This window comes from Pongo pygmaeus, chromosome 14 (assembly GCF_028885625.2).
Source record: "Pongo pygmaeus isolate AG05252 chromosome 14, NHGRI_mPonPyg2-v2.0_pri, whole genome shotgun sequence".
NCBI lineage: Eukaryota > Metazoa > Chordata > Mammalia > Primates > Hominidae > Pongo > Pongo pygmaeus.
This window is the reverse complement of record NC_072387.2, coordinates 44,717,167-44,736,883: the sequence shown is the minus strand read 5'-3', so window position 1 is coordinate 44,736,883 and position 19,717 is coordinate 44,717,167. Positions and strand designations below refer to the sequence as shown.

At 37.3% G+C, this 19,717-nt stretch overlaps 1 protein-coding gene across 2 annotated transcripts in view; it reads left to right on the top strand.

The window, feature by feature from the left end:
• The window catches only part of SOHLH2 (spermatogenesis and oogenesis specific basic helix-loop-helix 2), a 46,700-nt gene extending 27,381 nt beyond the window's left edge, over positions 1-19,319 (top strand). The window contains exons 7-11 of one of the 2 annotated variants that reach the window (XM_054446417.2): positions 12,619-12,766; positions 12,922-13,013; positions 13,681-13,799; positions 16,705-16,961; positions 18,479-19,319. In XM_054446417.2, the coding sequence (XP_054302392.1) occupies positions 12,619-12,766; positions 12,922-13,013; positions 13,681-13,799; positions 16,705-16,961; positions 18,479-18,499 (637 nt within the window). In that variant the 3' untranslated portion in view covers positions 18,500-19,319. Of the gene's footprint in view, positions 1-4,327; positions 5,518-12,618; positions 12,767-12,921; positions 13,014-13,680; positions 13,800-16,704; positions 16,962-18,478 lie in introns of those variants that run through there. The other variant, XM_054446418.2, reaches the window with a different exon arrangement.
• The last annotated feature ends 398 nt before the right edge of the window (positions 19,320-19,717 follow it).

Below are 19,717 nucleotides of genomic sequence, written 5' to 3'. Positions count from 1 at the left end.
CAGGTCAAGACTCAGGGCCCGCTGGCCAGTGCTGTCCCATAGATCTCACTCATCCGAAGCAAAATGAGAAAAATACAGTGCACTGAGTATTTTTTAAAGCTACATATTATACATTGATATCCTAAGATTGTATTCTCCATACTTTATTTGATGTTAAAATAATGTTGATATTAACAAATGATTATAATGAAATGATAGGAGGAAACATTTATTCCTTGTTTTTTCATTATTTTTCATGTCCAGATCTAATGTTGGGAATCCTTTATTGGTCCCCCAAAGTTACGTGTTAGTTTTCTTTTTAAAATTTTAATGGTTGATGAAAATTAAAATCTAAAACCACTCATCTAGTAGACTGAAAAGATGCTTTGGGGTTGTTCACATCTGTGGCATTATTTGAAGGATTAGAAATCTTTGTTTCTCAAAAAGAAGAGCTGTGACAAGGACCTCCCCCTTTCTCTTTAGAGATTTGCCTGGGAGTTCCCAGGAGGTAAACACCATCCCTGATTAGTTTTTGCCTTTCCCTCTTAAACTTTCTGACTATGCCTGTGAATCTGAAATTGTTGCTTCTAGTCTGTTTCCTTTCTTCCTCCTCCTCTTCCCCTCACCTGCTTTACATATGGTTTTGGGTTTTTGTTTGTTTTTAAGCAGTAGGGCAACATGATGTTTGCTAATGTTAAGGAAATGATGGTCTGGCCAATATTTTTGCACTTGGGAAATTTTTTTCTCTGATACTCGCATTCTTCTTATTAGAACATATTAATCAAAATTAGCTAATTCTTATATTCTTGGTGAAATCCCATTCATTATATATTTATAAATACATAAAATGTTTTTATCTTGTAAAGTGTGTATTCTCCAAATGATGTCATCACGTTTTTGTGTACCCATGAGTCTGACATGATGGTGGTTTAATAATTTTGGGGGTGTCTATTCACTTGAGAAGAAGGGAAACGTTGAGCTTTGCCATAGTGTCCCACAAATGAAGACTTTTCCAGGACTAGACAAGTCTTACAGATTCAAGAAAGGTAGAACAGGCAGTTCTCGGAGAGTTCCAGGTTGTATCTGGCCCAGATACCTTTCCCTGTGAGTCCTTGTTTGCTTGAGACACATTTGTACAGAGGAGAGCCCCAAGTAGACATCCATGCCTTGTTTCAGATCTTAGAGGGAAAATGTTAAGTCTCTTACCATCACTTATGATGTAAGCTGTAGCCTTTTGTGCATGCTTTTTTATCAGCTTAAAAAAATATTCCCTTCTAGTCCTAGTTTAGGATTTTATCAGGAATGGATGTAAAATTTTGTCAGTCTTTTTTTCTCTATCTAGTAAGATGACTATTTCTCCTCTTGTTTGTTAACGTGGTGATTATGACTGATTTTTTAAAATGCAAAACTTCACTTTGTCTTAAGGTATAGATAATTTTTGTTTATTGCTGGATTAGATTTGCTAATATTTTGTTAACAATTTTTGCATCTGTGTTTATGAAAGATATTGGTTTGTAGTTTTCTTACAATGTCTTTATCTCATACTGGTCATATAAAATGAAATGGAAAGTCTTCTGTTTTCTGAAACAATTCGTGTAGAAATTTTATGTTTGATAGGATTCAACAGTCAAGTCATCTAGGCTTGGAATTTTCTTCATGGGAAAGTTTTAATTACATATTCAATTTCTGTAATTATTATAGGACTACATTCCCTATTTTTTCCTTTTGGCTGTTTTTTTTCTGTGTCAGTTTGGTTAATTTATGTCTTTCAAGAAATTTGTCCATTTAATCTTAAGTGTCACATTTGTTTAACAACATGATCTTATTATCGTTTTAACATCTACAGGTCTGTGATGATGACTTTTTTCATTCCCGGTATTGATAAATTGTGTTTTCTGTCTTGTTTCTTGATCAGTCTAGCAAAAAAAGGTTTGTCAATTTTATCAGTTTTATTGATTTTTTTTCAGTGAAGCAGATTTTGATTCATTGATTTTCTATATTAGCTCATTTTTTTATTTCATTGATTTCTGCTGTTTGTCTTTCTATACTTTGTGGGTTTTTTGTTTGTTGTGTGTTTGTTTGTTTTGAGACAGAGTCTTGCTCTGTCACCCAGGCTGGAGTGCAGTGGTATAATCTTGGCTCGCTGCAACTTCTGCCTCCTGGGTTCAAGCAACTCTCCTGCCTCAGCCTCCCAAGCAGCTGGAATTACAGGTGTCCGCCACCACACCCAGCTAATTTTTGTATTTTTAGTAGAGATGGGGTTTCACCATGTTGGCCAGGCTGGTCTCAAACTCCTGACCTCATGATCCACCCACCTCGGCCTCCCAAAGTGCTGGGATTACAGGCATGAGCCATTGTGCCCGGCCTCTATACTTTGCTTTTTTAAAAAAAAGTCTTTGAAAATGTGGCACGTACACACCACACAATACTATGTAGCCATAACTAAGAATGAGTTCATGTCCTTTGCAGGGACATAGATAAAGCTGGAAACCAGCATTCTCAGCAAACACAGGAATAGAAAACCAAATACCGCATGGTCTCACTCATAAGTGGGAGTTGAACAATGAGAACCTGTGGACACAGGGAGGGGAACGTCGCATACCAGGGCCTGTCGAGGAGTTGAGGGGAAAGGGGAGGGAGAGTATTAGGACAAATACCTAATGCATGCGGGGCTTAAAGACCTAGGTGACGGGTTGATGGGTGCAGCAAACCACCATGGCACATGTATGCATATGTAACAAACCTGCACGTTCTGCACATGTATCCCACAACTTAAAGTATTTAAAAAATAAGTAGAGCGGATGCGGTGGCTCACGCCTGTAATCCCAGCACTTTGGGAGGCCAAGGCAGGTGGATCACGAGGTCAGGAGATCGAGACCGTCCTGGCTAACACGGTGAAACCCTGCCTCTACTAAAATACAAAAAATTAGCTGGGTGTGGTGGCGGGCACCTGTAGTAGTCCCAGCTACTCGGGAGGCTGAGGCAGGAGAATGGCGCGAACCTGGGAGACGGAGCTTGCAGTGAGCCGAGATAGCGCCACTGCACTCCAGCCTGGGTGAGAGCAAGACTCCGTCTCAAAAAAAAAAGTCTTTGTAGGTAGAAACTTCCATCATTGATTTTAACCTTTTCTTCTTTTCTAATATAAGCACTTAAAGCTAAAACTTTTCCTTTATAAAAGTTTTTCTCTAAGCATTGCTTCAGCTGCATCTCATCAACTTTGATATATTTCCACTATCATTCAGTTCAAAATATTTTCTCATATCCCTTGTGATTTTTTTCTTTTCACTAGTAAGTCTTTTCACTGTTTAGAAGTGTATAATTTAACTTGAATGTTTGGAGACTTTCTAGGTATTGATTTATAATTTAATTATGTTGTCATCTGAAAACATGCTTTGTAAGGTTTCTGTCCTTTGTTATTTTCTGAAACTTGTTTTATGGCCCAAAGCATGTTCTCCCTTGATGAATGTTCCATATGCATTTGAAAAGACTGTATTCTTCTGTTTGGGGGGTGTAGTATTCTATAAATATTAATGAGGTAGAATTAGTCAATAGTGTTTTTCATATATTCTGTTCCCTTACTGATTTTTTGAGGGTTAAATTTTTCAGTGACAACTCTTTTTCCCTTTCTTTCTGAGAGTTTTTGCTTCATGTAGTTTGAGATTCTGTTGTTAGATGCCTTTCTTCTTGCTGAATTGACCCACTTATCCTAAGGAAATGATAATGCTAATTTTTCTATGCTAGTACTCCCTGTCTTAAAAAATCTACTTTGATATTAATATAGCTTTCTTGTGATTAGTATTTGCATGGTTTTCTTCTAACCTGTATATGTCTTTATATTTAAAGAGTGTCCCTTGTAAATAGCATGTAGTTGAATTTTGTTGTTATTTTTTACTCATTCTGACAATCTCTGTTGTTCGTTTTCATATAATATACTTACTGTTAAGTGTGGTTTTAGGTTCACAATTTTTCTATTTGTGTTCATTAGTCTAATCTATTTTCTTTTTCCTTTTATTCTCATTACCTGCCTTCCTTTGGATTTATCAAGTATACTTTAGCATTTCTTTTTATCTCTTTCGTTGACTTTTTAGCTAAAACTATTTTTTATTGGTTGCTCTAGGGATTATGATATGCATCTTTAACTTATCATAATCTACCTTGAATTGATATTATGCCCTTAAAATACAACAGCATATTTCTATTTACCTTCTTTCATTTTTTCTTATTGTTGTCATACATTTTACTTTTACATATGTTATTGTGTTAGTCCATTCTTGTGTTGCTATAAAGAAATACCAGAGACTGAGTAATTTATAAAGAAAAGAGGTTTAATTGACTCGTGATTCTGCAGGCTGTACAGGAAGCATAGCAGCTTCTGTTTCTGGTGAGCCCTTAGGAAGCTTACAGTCGTGGCAGGAGGCAAAGTGGAGCCAATGTGTCACATAGCAAGAGGAGAAGCAAGACAGAGAGAAAGGAGAGGCCCCAAACTCTTTTAAACCACCAGATCTTGCATGAACTGAGTGAGAACTCACTCATCACCAAGGGGATGGCGCTAAGCTAAACCCTAGAGCGCCCCCATGATTTAACACTCCCACCAGGTTCCACCTTCAACATTGGGCATCATATTTCACCATAAGATTTGGAGGGGACAAAACATCCAAGCCACATCAGTTATCAACCCGGCATTGTTATTTGTTTTGCTTAAACAGTAAACTGTCGTCCAGTTATCTAATACTGTACAACAAATTACTCTAAACTTGGTAGTGGAAATCAACAAACTGTTTATCATATCTCATGATTTTGTGAGTCACCAGTTTGGGCAGAGCTTGGCTCTGCGATTCTTCTCTGTGTGGTGTTAACCATGGCACTCCGTGATGTTCAGCCAGCAAAATTGGGCTGTCTGGAGATTCCAGCACAGCGTCATCCACACGTGGTCTTCTGGTGGGTGTGAATGCAGGTTGTGCTCAAATGGGCTGTTTTTCCCTGTGGTCTCATCACTTCTCCGCATGGTATCTCCAGCAAGCTAGAAGGACCTCTTACATGAAGGCTTAGGATTCCATGAGACCAGTGTGAAGGCTACATCTTCTGAATTGCTGGTCCCATAACTCTCATAGAGTCACTCTCCAGATATCTTTTGGTTAAAGCAGGCACAGGCCAGTGAAGATTCAAGAGGAGAGGAAATGGACCCTGACTCTTCATTGGAGAAATAAGTAATTTTCAGTGACTTTAATCTTAACTCTTATCTTTTTAACCCAGATTTCAGATTCTTGTTTGCAGTAGAACAGGCTCTTCACTGTATACAAGGTTTTGTCTGAGTTGCAGAAATTCTCTCCCCACGAATTTCCCTGTATTACTATCTTTTGCTCCTGCATTTCCCCACTCAATCTTGGCTGCCACAATCAAAGGGACATAAAGTACAAGGACACTTTTTTCTTGCCTCTGTAGTAGAAATCTTAGCAGTATACAGCTGCTCTAGGTCTGTCAAATAAATGTATACTATTGGTTTTTAAAACATGAATAAATTAGAAAACTACCCTTTAAGTATGCCACCATATTTATCATGTCTCAGACTCTTCACTTGTTTGTGCAAATCATATTTCCATCAGATATTATTTCCCTTTATCTTCATGTAAGATAAAGACATTTTCAGATAAAAGACAACTTAGATATTTTGACACCAGTGGACCTGCAGAGTAAGAAAGCTGAAGGAAATTCTTCAGGCTGAAGGCAAATAATACCAAATGGAAACTTGAATCACTAGAAGGACTACATAGCACCAGAAATGATAAATGTCTGAGCAAAAACAAACATTTTTCATTTTAAACTATTTAAAATACTTAAAACTGTTATAAGCAAAAATTATAGCAATGTATCATGTGGTTTATAACATATGTAGCTATAGTACATATGACTATTACATGAAGAATGAGTGGGATAAATGCACTTGCATAACTTCTGCAGTTATACATTTTATGTGATGTCATAAAGTATTAACTCTAGACTATGAAAACTTCAGATATATATTGTAATCCCTAGAGCAACCCTAAAGAGATAGGCAAAATGCATTGCTGTGAAGCCAAAAGATAAATTAAAATTGGATTTTTAAAAATATTTTAAAAAGAAGGAAGGAAAGGAGGAAAAGAGGAATAAAAAAGCAAAAGAGACTACAGAGGGAAAAAAGGTATGGTAGACCTTTATCCAACTATATCCAACTTACAGGCAGAAGTTTTCAGAATAGATAAAAACAAACAAAACCTAAGACCCAGCTACTACTGTCTGTAACAGAGAAGTTTTAAATATAAAAAAATAAATTAATAGAAATATATCCATTGTGGAAACAGGAAGTATAAGGAAGTCAGATAGGCTGTTTTAATATCAAATAAAGTAGACTTGAAGACAAACAGTATTACCTGCAGTAAAGAGGGGCAATTTATAATGATAGAAGTGTCAACTTCTCAGAATGATATTAAAATCACAAATAGCATGTGATAAGAACTTCAAAATATTTGGTCAAAAATTTACAGAATTAAATGGACAAATAGATAATTTTAAAACGATTGCTGGAGATTTAACACTCCTCTCTGAGCAATTTATACAACTGGACACCAAAAAATCAGTAAGCTCTAGAAGATGTGAACACCGCTAACCACCTCAATCTCTGAATATTTATAGAGCAACACTCCAACAACTGCAGCAGAAGACTCCTTCTCAGTGGCACATGGTACAGTCACTTAGATAGGCTGTATACCGGGGGGGATATAAGAAGCTTCAAAACATTCAAAAGAGTTGAATTAATAAAGATGTGTTCCCTGACCACAATGAAATTAAATTAGGAATCAGTAGGAATAAGATTTAAAGGGAAATCTTAAATAGATGGAAATTAAGAAAAAAAAAAACTTCTGAGTAATCCGTGGGTAAAACAAAAAAAAAATCACAAGAAAAATTAGAAAATATTTCAAAGTGAATCTGTTGAGAACAGAATATATCAGCAAACCACTATGGCACACATCTAGCTATGTAACAAACCTGCATGTACTGCACATGTATCCTGGAACTTTAAATTAAAGAGAATGCAATATATCAAAGTTTTTAAATAAACTACAACCAAGCTTAGGGAAAACACTGTGGCTTTAAATGCTTATATTAGATAAGGCAAAATGCCTAAAAATCAGTAATATAAGGTTCCATCTTAGGAAGCAAGACGAAGTAAAACAAAGTAAATCCAAATAAGTGGGGTGGTGAAGGGGGAGGAGGCTGGGGGAGAGACAGACACAATATATCACAGTCATGAATGAAAGAGGGATGATCACGATAGCTACTCTAAATATTTAAATACGAAAGAGTATACTTTGAACAATTTTACGCCAGTAAATTCTACAACTTAGATGTACTGGATAAATTCTTGAAAATCACAATTTATCAAAACTGATACCAGATGAAGCAGAAAGTCGGAATAGCTCTATGTTTAACAAAATTGAACTTGTTATCAAAACCTTACCAAAGAGAAAACACTCAGGTGGTTTTACCAATGAATTTCAGCAAGCATTTAAGGAAGTAATACCAATCTTAAACACGTTCTTCCAGAAATGGGAGGAGGGAATACTTCCTAACCCTTTTCATGGGAACAACATAACCCTAAGCCTGACAAAGACATTATTTATAAAGAAAATTACAGACCAGTATCCCTCATGAACATAAAAACAAAAACACTTAACATAATTTTAGCAAATTGAATCAAGAAATATATAAAGATATAATATGACCACATCAGGGGTTTATCCTAGAAAAGCAAGACTGGTGTGACATTCAAAAATCAACCAATGGGGCTTGGCATGGTGGCTCATACCTGTAATTCCAGCATTTTGGGAGGCTGAGGCAGGTGGATCACTTGAGGCCAGGAGTTCAAGACCAACCAGGCCAACATGGCAAAACCTCGTCTCTACTAAAAAAAATAAAAACATTAGCCAGGTTTGGTGGCACACACCTGTAATCTCCACTACTCATGAGGCTGAGACATGAGACTCACTTGAGCCCAGTAGGCAGAGGTTGCAGTGAGCTGAGATGGTGCCACTGCGCTCCAGCCTGGGTGACAGAGTGAGACTCTGTCTCAAAAACAAAGCAAAACAAAAAATCAGCCAATGAAATTCACCACATTAACAGAATAAAGGAGAAAAACCATGTGATTAACAAATTCTGAAAAAATATTTGACAATGCTCAATATACCATTATCATTAAAAAACAATCTTTCAGCAAATAGATGTGGAAGATAACTTCCTCAATTTGTTAAAAGGCATCTATAAAAAACTTATAACTAACATTGTACTTAGTGATAACATGTTGACTGCTCCTTAAAAAGATCAGGAACAAACTAAGGGTGCCCATTCTTACCATTTCTGTTGATCATCAAATAAATAATCCTAGCTATTGCAATTAGGCAAGATAAAGAAATAGACATACACATTAGGAAGAAGAAAAACTGTCTTACTATATGTAGATGGCATAATTGGGTATAAAGTCAAAGTCCTAAGACATTTACAAAACAGCTACTAGAACCAAAGAATGACTCTAACAGGGTTACAGAAGATAAGGTACAAAAATCAATGGTATTTTATATATTAACAGCAAATAATTATAAAATGAAAATATAAATATTATGACATTTAAAGTAGAATAAAATAGCTTTAGGATACTTAGGAACAAATATGCAAAAAAAAAACCAAATGATCTGTACATTGATCATTCAAAATGTTACTATGAAAAGTTAAATAAAAACTAAATCATGAATTATACCATATTTATGAATTGAAAGACTTACTATTGTTAAGATCTCAGTTCTCACCAAATTGAAACATAACTTTATTTGAATCCAAATCATAATCCCAGCAAGTTTTTTTCCATAAAAATTGACAAGATGATTTTACAATGTATGAAAAGGACTTAGAATATCCAAAGCAATTTTGCAAAAGTACAACAAAGTAGAAGGACTTAAACTATCTTGACTTCAAGACTTACCCTAAAGCTACAATCACCAGTAGGTAACTGGCATAAAAGTTGCCAAATAGATCAATGGAACACAGTAGCCCAGCACTGGATCCACATATTTATAGTCATTTGATTTTCAACAAAAGCACCAAAGCAAATATTTTGGGACAGAAAATCTTTTTAATAAATGATGCTGGAACAACTAGATATCCATCTGGAAAGAGAATCAACCTTGACCCCTTACTTCACACCATATAAAAAATTATTTCAAGATGGAGCGTAGTCAGAGCTGTACTATAAAGCTAAAATTATAGAGCTTCTAGGATGACACTATTCAGTTGAATCTTCTGCTGTGTTAAAAATTATATCTTCATCATCTAATACAGTAGCCACTAGCAACATGTGGTTATTAAGTATTCGAAATGTGGCTATTGCAACTTAGGAAATGAATTTTTAATATATGTAATATTAATTTATATTTATTATATTTAAATAGACTCACGTCCATTGACTACTGTATTGGACATTACAGTTCTACAAGAAAATAGGAGAATGTCTTCATGAGCTGAGAGTATGCAGATGTTCTTTAGGCAGGACATAGAAAGCAATAACCATGAGAGAGAGAGTAAATCAATTGGATTTATCAAAATTTAAAACTTTTGCTATCAAAAAGTTTTAAGAAAATAAATACGAAAGCCGCAGACTGGGAGAAAATATTTGCCAAACAGATATCTGACAAATCCTGGTATCCAAGATATGTAAAGAATTGCTAAAACTAAAAAATAAAAAGACCTGCAATTCAATTAAAAGGTAGGTCAAATGTCTGCACGGACACTTGACAAAGGAAGCTATACAAGTGCCCAAAAGGCACAGGAAAAAGTGCTCAACATCATTAGCTGTCAGGGAAATGCAGATTAAAGCATAATGGATACTACTATGTATGCCCCAGAAAGGCCAAAATGCTAAAATGAAAACTACTGATGATATTAAATATCATCAAAGATTTGGAACAAGAGATCTGATACACTGATGGTGGAAGTGTAAAATGGTACTCCTTTGGTGTGGTAAAAGTTCTGCCTGTTTTTATAAACTTATAAAATGGCCCATCATTTCTATTCCTAGATATTACTCAAGAGAAATAAAACCATACATTCACAAAAAGACATCTAGAATGTTCTAGCATCCTTATTCGTAATAACCCAAAACTGAGAATGGATAAGTAAGCTGTGGCATATTTATATATTTTTGAATACTGTTGCTCAGTGAAAAGGAGCAAACTGCTGATATGGTTAGCCCCATAGGTAAATCCCAGAAACATTAAAGCTGAGTGAAAGAAGCTTTTCAAAAGAATACATGCTGTAAGATTTTATTTATATGCTATTTGAGGACAGGCAAAAGTGATGTGGTATGGAAAAAAATATATTAGAATTGTAGTTGCTTTATGGGGTTAAGGGATAGTATTGACTGGGAAGAAACAAGGGAGTTTCTGGGTTTGTGATAATGGATTTTCATGTGTGATTAGGATTTTCATTACATATGTATTTCAAATACATACAGTTGTATGTATTTGTCCAAACTCATAGAATGGGACTCATTGTGTTTTTTGTTTTATGTAGTGTTTATCTGAAAATAATTTTTGCTCTAGCTACTGATACATTTAGGAGTGTAATGTGCTTATGTCTACAACTTACCTTGCTTTAATATATGTAAATATGTTGACATATGAACAGTGGGATGACACATATATAATAAAGCAGATACTAGTTGAGCATCACTAATCTGAAAATCTGAAATCTGAAATGCTCCAAAATCAAACTTTTTCAGCACTGACATTAGATAGTGACACCTTTTCTTTCTGATGGTTCAGTGTGTACAAACTTTGTTTCCGGTACAAATATTGTATAAAATTACCTTCAGGCTATATATGTATATATTATAAAACATAAATGAATTTTGTATTAAACCTTGGGTCCCATCCCCAAGCTGTCTTATTATGTATATGCAAATATTCCAAAATCCAAAACAGTCTGAAATCTTAAACACCTCCCCAGGCATTATGGGGAGGGATACTCAACCTATACAGTAAATGTTAACTGTAGACTCTTAAGTGGTGAGTGTATAGGCGTTCACTGTATAATTCTTTCAGATTTTCTCTATGTTTGAACATTTTTCTAATGTTGGAAAAATTTTAATAGCATTTTAATAGTTTCAATTATGAATGTGACATATGCCTAGCAAAAATATTTGGAAAATGTAGAAAATAAAGGGAATAAAAATGATCCATCGTCCAGCCATCCAGAAATAACTGTACTGGATGTTTTTGCCTTCCGTCTTTTTTCCTAGGCTTCATTTTTACTTTGTTTAGTGGCTTGGATTATATTTTATATGCTGTTTTGTGTCCTACTTTTCCCCAATAAGCTTTATAACATATCACTTCCACTGCCAGGTGACATTCTACTGAACTAATATATAGCAGCTTACTTAAGGCATCCTCCTATGTTATGTGTTGTTTTCCATATTTTACTAATATATTGCTCTGATGGGTTTCTGTGTATATATGCTGTGCTCTGTGTTTTAGATTCACTCCTTAGGATGGATCCTTGTAAGTGGAAGAACCATGTCAAAGGGTGTGAAAAGTTTCAAAGCCCTTCACACATATTGTCAGATTGTTGACTCTTCTATCCTTCCCTTCCCAGAATATTTCCCGAGACACCCCCGCAGAGCCCCCAGAGTTCCTCAGAGCTCAGTGAGAACACCACTGATGTAGAATATTTGAGTTATTCATTGGCCATATGTCAAACTAGGTTTTTAAATTTAATTTCTCTGCCATTCTGGTGTTTACAGAGGTTTAGTAACTTGCCTAAGGTTCCAGTTAGTAATAGCAGAGTCACCATTCAACCCTGTAGATGTCAAGGTAGTATTCAGCACAAAACAGGTGCTTAAAAATGTTTATTAAATGAACCTGTGGATAAATGAAGCCACCAAGGGCTTAAGTCAGTTAGATCTACATTTCCTATCCCCCTTCAGAGCTGTGAAAGACAGGTTAGTTTCTTTCTGATACCTGCATCCTGGTCTGCTCGTTCTGTCTGTACCTACCTCATGTAAAGGAGCAGCCTTCTGATTTTCTTTTTGCCCAGGCCATGAAGTCATGTGATACAAGATGCTAGCTGATCTGTTGTTGGAAATGTGGTCTAGGTCCCAGTGACGTGAAGGTCCTGACTGCTCTTTGCCTTCTAGGCTTCTAGTGTGAATCGCAAAAGGATTTTTATATCGTGTACAATTCTCTGCTCAGAGGGCAGAGTGATCTGCACGTTTTCGTAGGCAGCGGGGGGTGGGAAGGGTGCTTTCCTCAGTGACTGGGCATCCTGCGCTCTGCAGCAGGCCTGAGGTGAGAGAGCTGGGGCTGCCATCAGCACACACAGTGCACTTGGGCAGTGGTTCTTTGTGCAGCGGTATGCGTGGGTGCCCCAGGAAGCTGTGATTTCAGGGGCTGTGAGGGCTGCTGGCTTGTGGGGACACAGCCTCTCTCTGAAATGGAGACTACATAGGGAGGGGATGGTTCCTTTACAAACATACCCAGGAGGAAGTGTTGTTTGTCTTTGGGTACAAGGAAGAAAATGAGACTAATCATTCTTTATGTATTGCAATTCTGTGTCCAGGGAAAGAATCAAATATTGCTGTGAGCAGCTGCGTACTCTCTTGCCATATGTAAAGGGTAGAAAGAATGATGCGGCTTCAGTTCTTGAGGCAACAGTTGATTATGTGAAATATATCCGGGAGAAAATCTCTCCAGCCATTATGGCCCAGGTATTTGACTCCCAAAGCTTTGAATTTTATCCTTATAGACAATGCTTTAATATTACAATTTTACTTCTTTTAATTTTTTATCATTGGAAAGTATGTGTCTTTGTACGTATGTAAAAATTTCAGTATCTACCTAAATATATTTCTGTATTTTTTAGATTACAGAAGCACTTCAGAACAACAGGAGGTTTTGTAAGAAACAACAAACACCCATCGAACTGTCTCTCCCAGGCACTGTCATGGCACAGCGGTATGATAACGGCTTTTTGAATCTGAAGTGTGCTAGTTATTTTCCTCCCATGTTGATGCTAAACACGTAGACAAAAACTGATCCCATCCACAGTGAAAGTGCAGGGGCTTATTAAGGGTCAGCAAGCTTTTCTAATTGCCGATGTGTATCATTTCGTTGCAGTGATAAACACAGGTAATATTCTCAGGTCCATGGTTTTTTCATCATGTGACTCACCGTTGCTTCTCCTTTTGTTATTTCTGAGGTTCTTAAAATGGGGCTTTCTCCCTTGTGAGTGTAGGGATGGTCACGGTCTAGCAGGGACACGATGGCTTCTGGTGTTCCTCCATCCCAGAGAGGTCTCGGGCCCTGGAGCTGTCCAGCCCTATTTCAACTAGTGGTGCTTAAAGCAGGTCACTAGTGCAAAATGTGACTTCCCAAATGATTACTTCCTTCTGTAGATTGATGAGAATATGTAAACAAAGAGGAACTGGAGAAAAAGCACATAATTCCTGCACATCCTAAGGAATCATCGTGGGTCATGTGTCTTTGTTCATATGTAAATAATCCATAGTTGAGGCTTTATCAGTGTTTTTAGAACTTGAATGATAAAAGGACAATTGAACTCAGCAGTGTTCACATTGTTTTCCTTGAAAAATATGCAAATAATTTTTTCTGTCCTTTCAAGGGAAAATAGTGTGACGAGCACTTACTCCCCTGAGAGAGGGCTCCAATTCCTGACTAATACGTGCTGGAATGGGTGCTCCACTCCTGATCCAGAGGGCTCCTTGGATGAAGCTGTGAGAGGTGAGCTTCACCTAGCATCTGTGCCACTTACAGGGGGACCTGCACTGCCCTGCAAACCCCCAGGCTGCTGTGCATTCACCACGATAACTAGGGAATGCAGGAGAGCTGATGAGTCCTTCTGGTATTGTCAGCCTCAGGTACACAAGGTGGCTACAGGTGTTTAAATAGTCTTAGGCCAGAAACTGGGCTCAAAATTGACTGTAATTACCAGAAAGCTCATTTTGTTGTTAGATGATAAGCACACTGCTGACGTTGTTTATAATATGAATAGAATCTCAGGGGAAGGTAAGTATTCATATTATTTCAGGACTGACTGTGTCCTGAGCATTTAACATATTTATTTACCTCCTTCATGCCTTTGCTTGCATGTCACCTCGCAAAGAGATCTTCTCAGCCACATTCTCTGCTGTATTTGTCTTGATAGCACTCACTGCCTTCTGCTGTTCTTTACTTGTGTGTTTTGTTTGTTGCCTATCTTCCATTAGAATGTCACCTCCATGAAAGCAGGGAATTTTTTGGCCAATTTTATTCATTGCTGTATTTCTAGTACCTAGAACAATGACCAACACACAGGAGGGGCTCAAGAAATCTCATTATGTGAATATACATTGTGGAACAAATGCTTTCCCACTGGGAGGCGTTTTTGTTATATGTGCCGTATAAGCCTAGACATGCCTGTGTACTTGAAATAACAAGATGGAAAAAAATAGAAGAAAAGAACACAGCTAGCAGTTTGTGACTTTCAGTATTCCTGAAGGTAAAGTTACTCTCCGTCTAGAAACCAGGAAGGTATGGACCTCTTGACCTAAATGTTAGATGCTAGGTGACAGGACTGCCTCTCTCCTCAGCCTCTCAGTCCTAGAGGACACTTCTGACTTCCTCCAACAGGCTCTGCTCTCACCAAGCACCTCCCTTGTACCAGGAATGTCCTTCCTCCCTCACCTGCCCTAGTTAGCACCAAGTCCATCCCTAGTTCTCAGCTTAAATGTCCCTGCCTCAAAGATGGGGACACAAAGATGAATGAAAGGCAGTTCTTGTTCTTACGGAGTTCACAACTTAGTGGTAGAAAGAGTCACAAAAGAAATTATGGTCCAGACAGTCTTGTAAGTGCTGTAGTAGAGGAACCATGCACAGATGGAGATGTGGCGGAAGCCATGGGAACAAATGAAGGTTACTCAGGATAGTGTCTAAAGTCAAAAGAGAAGGGACCCCCAAATAGAACCCAGCCCTGATTCTTCATATCACCAAAGAAGCCTCAGGGTGTTATTGTAGTCAGTTTAGACTTTTCTCCCGACTTAGAGGAGAGAAGAGAGGAGAAGAAAAAAAAAAACATTGCCATAAGTAGCAGTGGCTGAATGTGACATGGAATGATTAAATCAGCTTAGATTAAATCAGATAGAGATCAGGCCACAGGCATATGCCTGTCAATGTTATTTTTTTATACCTACAATACTATTTATGTCCTGCAGAAACTCTGAAACGTTCTTTTCATGGCAGCGAGTTCAGGCCTTTCTATGCCCCAGCATTTCGAGGCACTGCCTCCCCTAAGGAGACCTGGGAAGCCAGAGATATGCTAGGACCATAGACCTGTGGCATGTTCAAACCCTGGGAGGCCTTGAAGATTAAGGAGTCAAAACTCCCATTTTTATTTGATGTAAATACATTTTTGCATTTGAAAACCAGTGCCGATCCTTTACTAACCTGGATAAAATAATCACTGTGTTCATTTTTTAATGTATTTCCTTCAAGTCTTCTTCCAGGTATATTTTTCTATAGTAGTAATCATTGGATATCCCATTTTGTTTCCTGAATTTTTTTACTTTACTTTGTGTCATACATACGTATATTTGTTGTTATGCATCACTCATCACCATTTTAATAGTTTTAATAATTTATCAAGTGTAGAGTAATTTTCTTAGCCATTTTCCAATCGCTACATTTAGCATTTGCAGTTTGGTGAGAGAATGATTTTTTACATCATGTGATAGGAAATATTTTCCCATATATGAGGTTTTCTGTATTTTGGACTTTTCCTTGGACTGGATTCCTGGAAGAGTGTAATGCGTTCCTGGAAGAGTGTGATGGGTGACTTAGAGAACAGAGAACGTGAATGTATGTGTAGCTCTTAATGCATGTTGCCAGATTGTTTTGGAAAGAGGATCAGAGAAGTTGCAATCAGTTAAGTCTTCCAAATTCCACTTTCACTACCCACATCAGGAAATTGAAGGCTAGAGAAGTTAAATGATCACCCAAGGTCCCAAGGTTTCTGTGCTGAGCCTGATCTGTAACACAGACGTGTTTTAACCTTATCAGCTTGCCTTTTTCTGTTCTTTTTCATAAATCTCTGTATACATTTGCTTAAATTATTTTTTCACAAACATTTCAGATACATTTGTATTTAAAGTAGACATACCATTATATTATTTTACTTTCAATATTATTAATGTCCAGTAGAAAATAAATGTTCATGGTATTATTTGAGATTACATTGTTAATACTATATATTGAATTTTTTTTCTTCTAGTTACCATGTAGAATATAGTTATATGATGATATAAACCATTCTGCTGAATGGGGTTGTTCTTTCCAACTTTCTTTCTTGCTTCAGAGAGAGTCAATTTTGATTGACGTGCACATTCACATACATCAGAAGGCACAGGGATCTTCTGCTTCTCTGAAACCTGTCTTTTAATGACACATGAACACTCATTTATAGTGTGTGTATTGCACTAAATGTCACAATTAGAAAGTTCACTTTGTTTTTCCATCAGCATTCTGGTGTAGCGGGTAGTACAGATTTGTAATGCGAGGAAATGAAATAGCGGGCAGTTTATGTCGAATAACAGTCGTTCTGAATTACAGAATTGTGGATACTGACCCATATTTGTTTTCTTTCTCATTAAAGTTCCATCAAGCTCCACCTCAGAGAATGCTGTTGGTGATCCATATAAAACTCACATTCCCAGTGCAGCGCTTTCTCTGAATTCCTTGCATACTGTCAGATATTATTCTAAAGTCACCCCTTCCTACGATGCAACTGCCGTAACAAATCAGAACATTTCAATTCATTTACCTTCAGCCGTGTCCCCGGTCTCAAAGCTTCTCCCTCAGCACTGCACTTCTGGGTTGGGCCAGACGTGCACTACACATCCCAACTGTCTGGTAAGTTTCCAGGGGCCCATGGATCAGATTGGACCCTTTCACTCCAGCCAGCAGAAACCTCTGACCTGCATTTTGTTGTTGCTACCCTGGTTGGAAGGCTGGGACCTAAGAGCTTGATTCTGAGTCTCTCTACCCTGATGCGTGAAAAGGAGGTGCAGTCAACCCATGCTCTCGCTCCCATGCTGCAGGGCTGGTGTCTCGATATCCAGAACCAGTGAAGCTGAATGGGACTGTGCTAGTTTGACGGTGACCAGGTGGAATCTGATCTCCCCTAGCACTGATTCCCCACCCCTTTGCTTCTACTCAGAGCTTCCACAGTGGCACATCCCATTTTAGCACCCCCATCCTCAACTGGCCCCATAACTAACTGCTGCTTATCTCTTAGGTGGGCAGCATCACTTACACTAATCAAAAAGCTTTCTTTCAGTCACCAGCCAGGCTGGTTTCAGGGTATCTGAAACATACCTTCATACATTTATATGTATGAAGACATACCAGGTGTCTTCATACAGCAGATATTTACTGAGCACCCATTATGTTCTGACACTGAGCTCGTCATTGTACTAAGAATGTGGTATACAAAGGTAGACACGATCCCTGCCCTCATGCAGCTTTAGTGTTAAGGGGATGCAGACAAAGAAGCAGAAATTACAATATGGTTGAAGCAGGTAGGAGGAGTGCCCCACTATATATATCAGCTAGGTGTGGGCGAGGTTAGTGACTGCTCACCCCTGGAGAAATACCATCTATGCCAATCTCTAGCCACTAAGGATTAGCCAGGTAGAGGGGTGAGGAATCGGGAGTGAGGAGGCAAGAGCAGTCCTGGCAGATGGACCAGCATATGAAACAGTCATACCTGCATTGTTTGGAAGAACTGTCTAGTGCTAGAGGAAGACTCAAACTAAATTGGCCTACTTAAAATGGGCTTCTGTTAACTTTAATGTAGTTGCTAATACTTTTGCATATTAACAATAGCTAACATGTTTTGAGCACTCAATAACTAATAGTGCCAAATACTCTATGTACGTAATGTGCATGATCTTATGAGAATCCCTGAAGTGATCCTTTGAAGGTAGATACTGTTACAATCTCCATATGACATCTATAAAATGGGAATAATAGTGACCTCCCAAAAGATATTTGTAAGAAAAATATTCTAAAGAGAATCGTGAAGAAATGTTAAAATATGTAGTGTCTACAGATATCGTAATGTTGCTAATGATCATTAGTATTCCAATAGGAAGGCTAGGGTAAATGAAAGAAAATATTACAGTATTATTATTTTTTAATTGTTGACCTATACTTACTCTGGGTGGGTTTTGTTGAATTGTTGTGAGAAAATAATTACTTTTAATAAGAATATATATTTAAAAACTGTAAGCTTATTCACCTGAGGATTTCACATAGTTTTGCAAATCATTTCAGATTGTTTTAGGATATAGAAAATACAATCATGACATTATGAGTAAGAATGGGTGAGGATTCAATTAATGTGGGTTTTTCCGCCTTCTTTGCAGCAACAGTTTTGGGCATATTAAAAGCACATGTTTGAAATTCACACTCTCAACCACCTACTGGGCGCAGTTTGACAATCTAGGAAAAGTGGAACAAAGAATGATTTTGAAAGCTCCACCCAAAGACCTAATATCAAAAGAGTTGGCATGATTTGGCTTCTGATAAATGCACTCAAAGCTTCTGCAGATAGAAAGACCAGCAGTGAAAAAGCTGGCTGCACACTGACACTCATCTTCATACACACTTGGATCCCTGCCAGCCAGAGAGCTACAAGAACAAATGGCCTCAGTGACCTATACTCTCTCTTCTCAAAAAATATTCCACAATTTATGAAAAAAGCATGCTATAAGGAAGATCCATGTAGACAGAATAAAATGATAAGATTGGGAAGGTGTGTTGATACCTCGTGTCACTGAGTACAGATATTGCAACTTGATTCTTATTTTTAGTATCCTTGTGAATTACTGTCACTCATTTCTAGGTGGTGTCTTTTCCTTATTTGACATTTTAGAGAGTTTCCTTCTTCATTCACCATCCAAACTAAGATATGCAGAGAGATGCTGAAAGAGGGGTTTAACTCCTCACTTGACTACTAATGAATAAATTGATGTGTGCTTTTGCATTTCACAATCCCTTGAGTGAAACGATGGCTAATAGGTAAATATTTCTTTCTGGACCTTAAGTTACAGACTAGCAGGTTTTTTGTTTTTCATCTCTTCCTCCCTATGGGTATTAGAAAGGACAGTTGAAAATAAGGGGGAAAAAGGTTTGTTTTATATTTCACTGAATTGTTCTTATACGTAAGTTTTATTATTAAATAAAATACTCAGTTTTCACCCTGAACATTGTAATCCATTTTTGTTTTGTTTAATAAATATATGTTCTCTCTTTTAGTAGTACTATGTAGGGAATTTAATTTCCTGGAGTTTTGAGAAGCTTAAAAATTACTGTAGGCATAGCCTAATTCTCACGTCAAATTGTACAGCTTTTCTTTGAGGATGCCAAAATGATGGAATCTGTAGATGTTTGACATACTTCATAAAGGAACAGAAGTTTCCAACTAAGGTTTTATTCTTATTATTAAAAACAGGTGCTTGATTCTTCATTCTCTTTCCTTTAGGAATAATTGCTTTGACATTATAAGAGAACCTGTTGAGGTATTTTGGACACTGGGACTACTGCCTATGTTCTCAGCTGGTCTTAGTTGTTGCTGGGGCTTTTGCTTTGCACCAGGGTTTCTT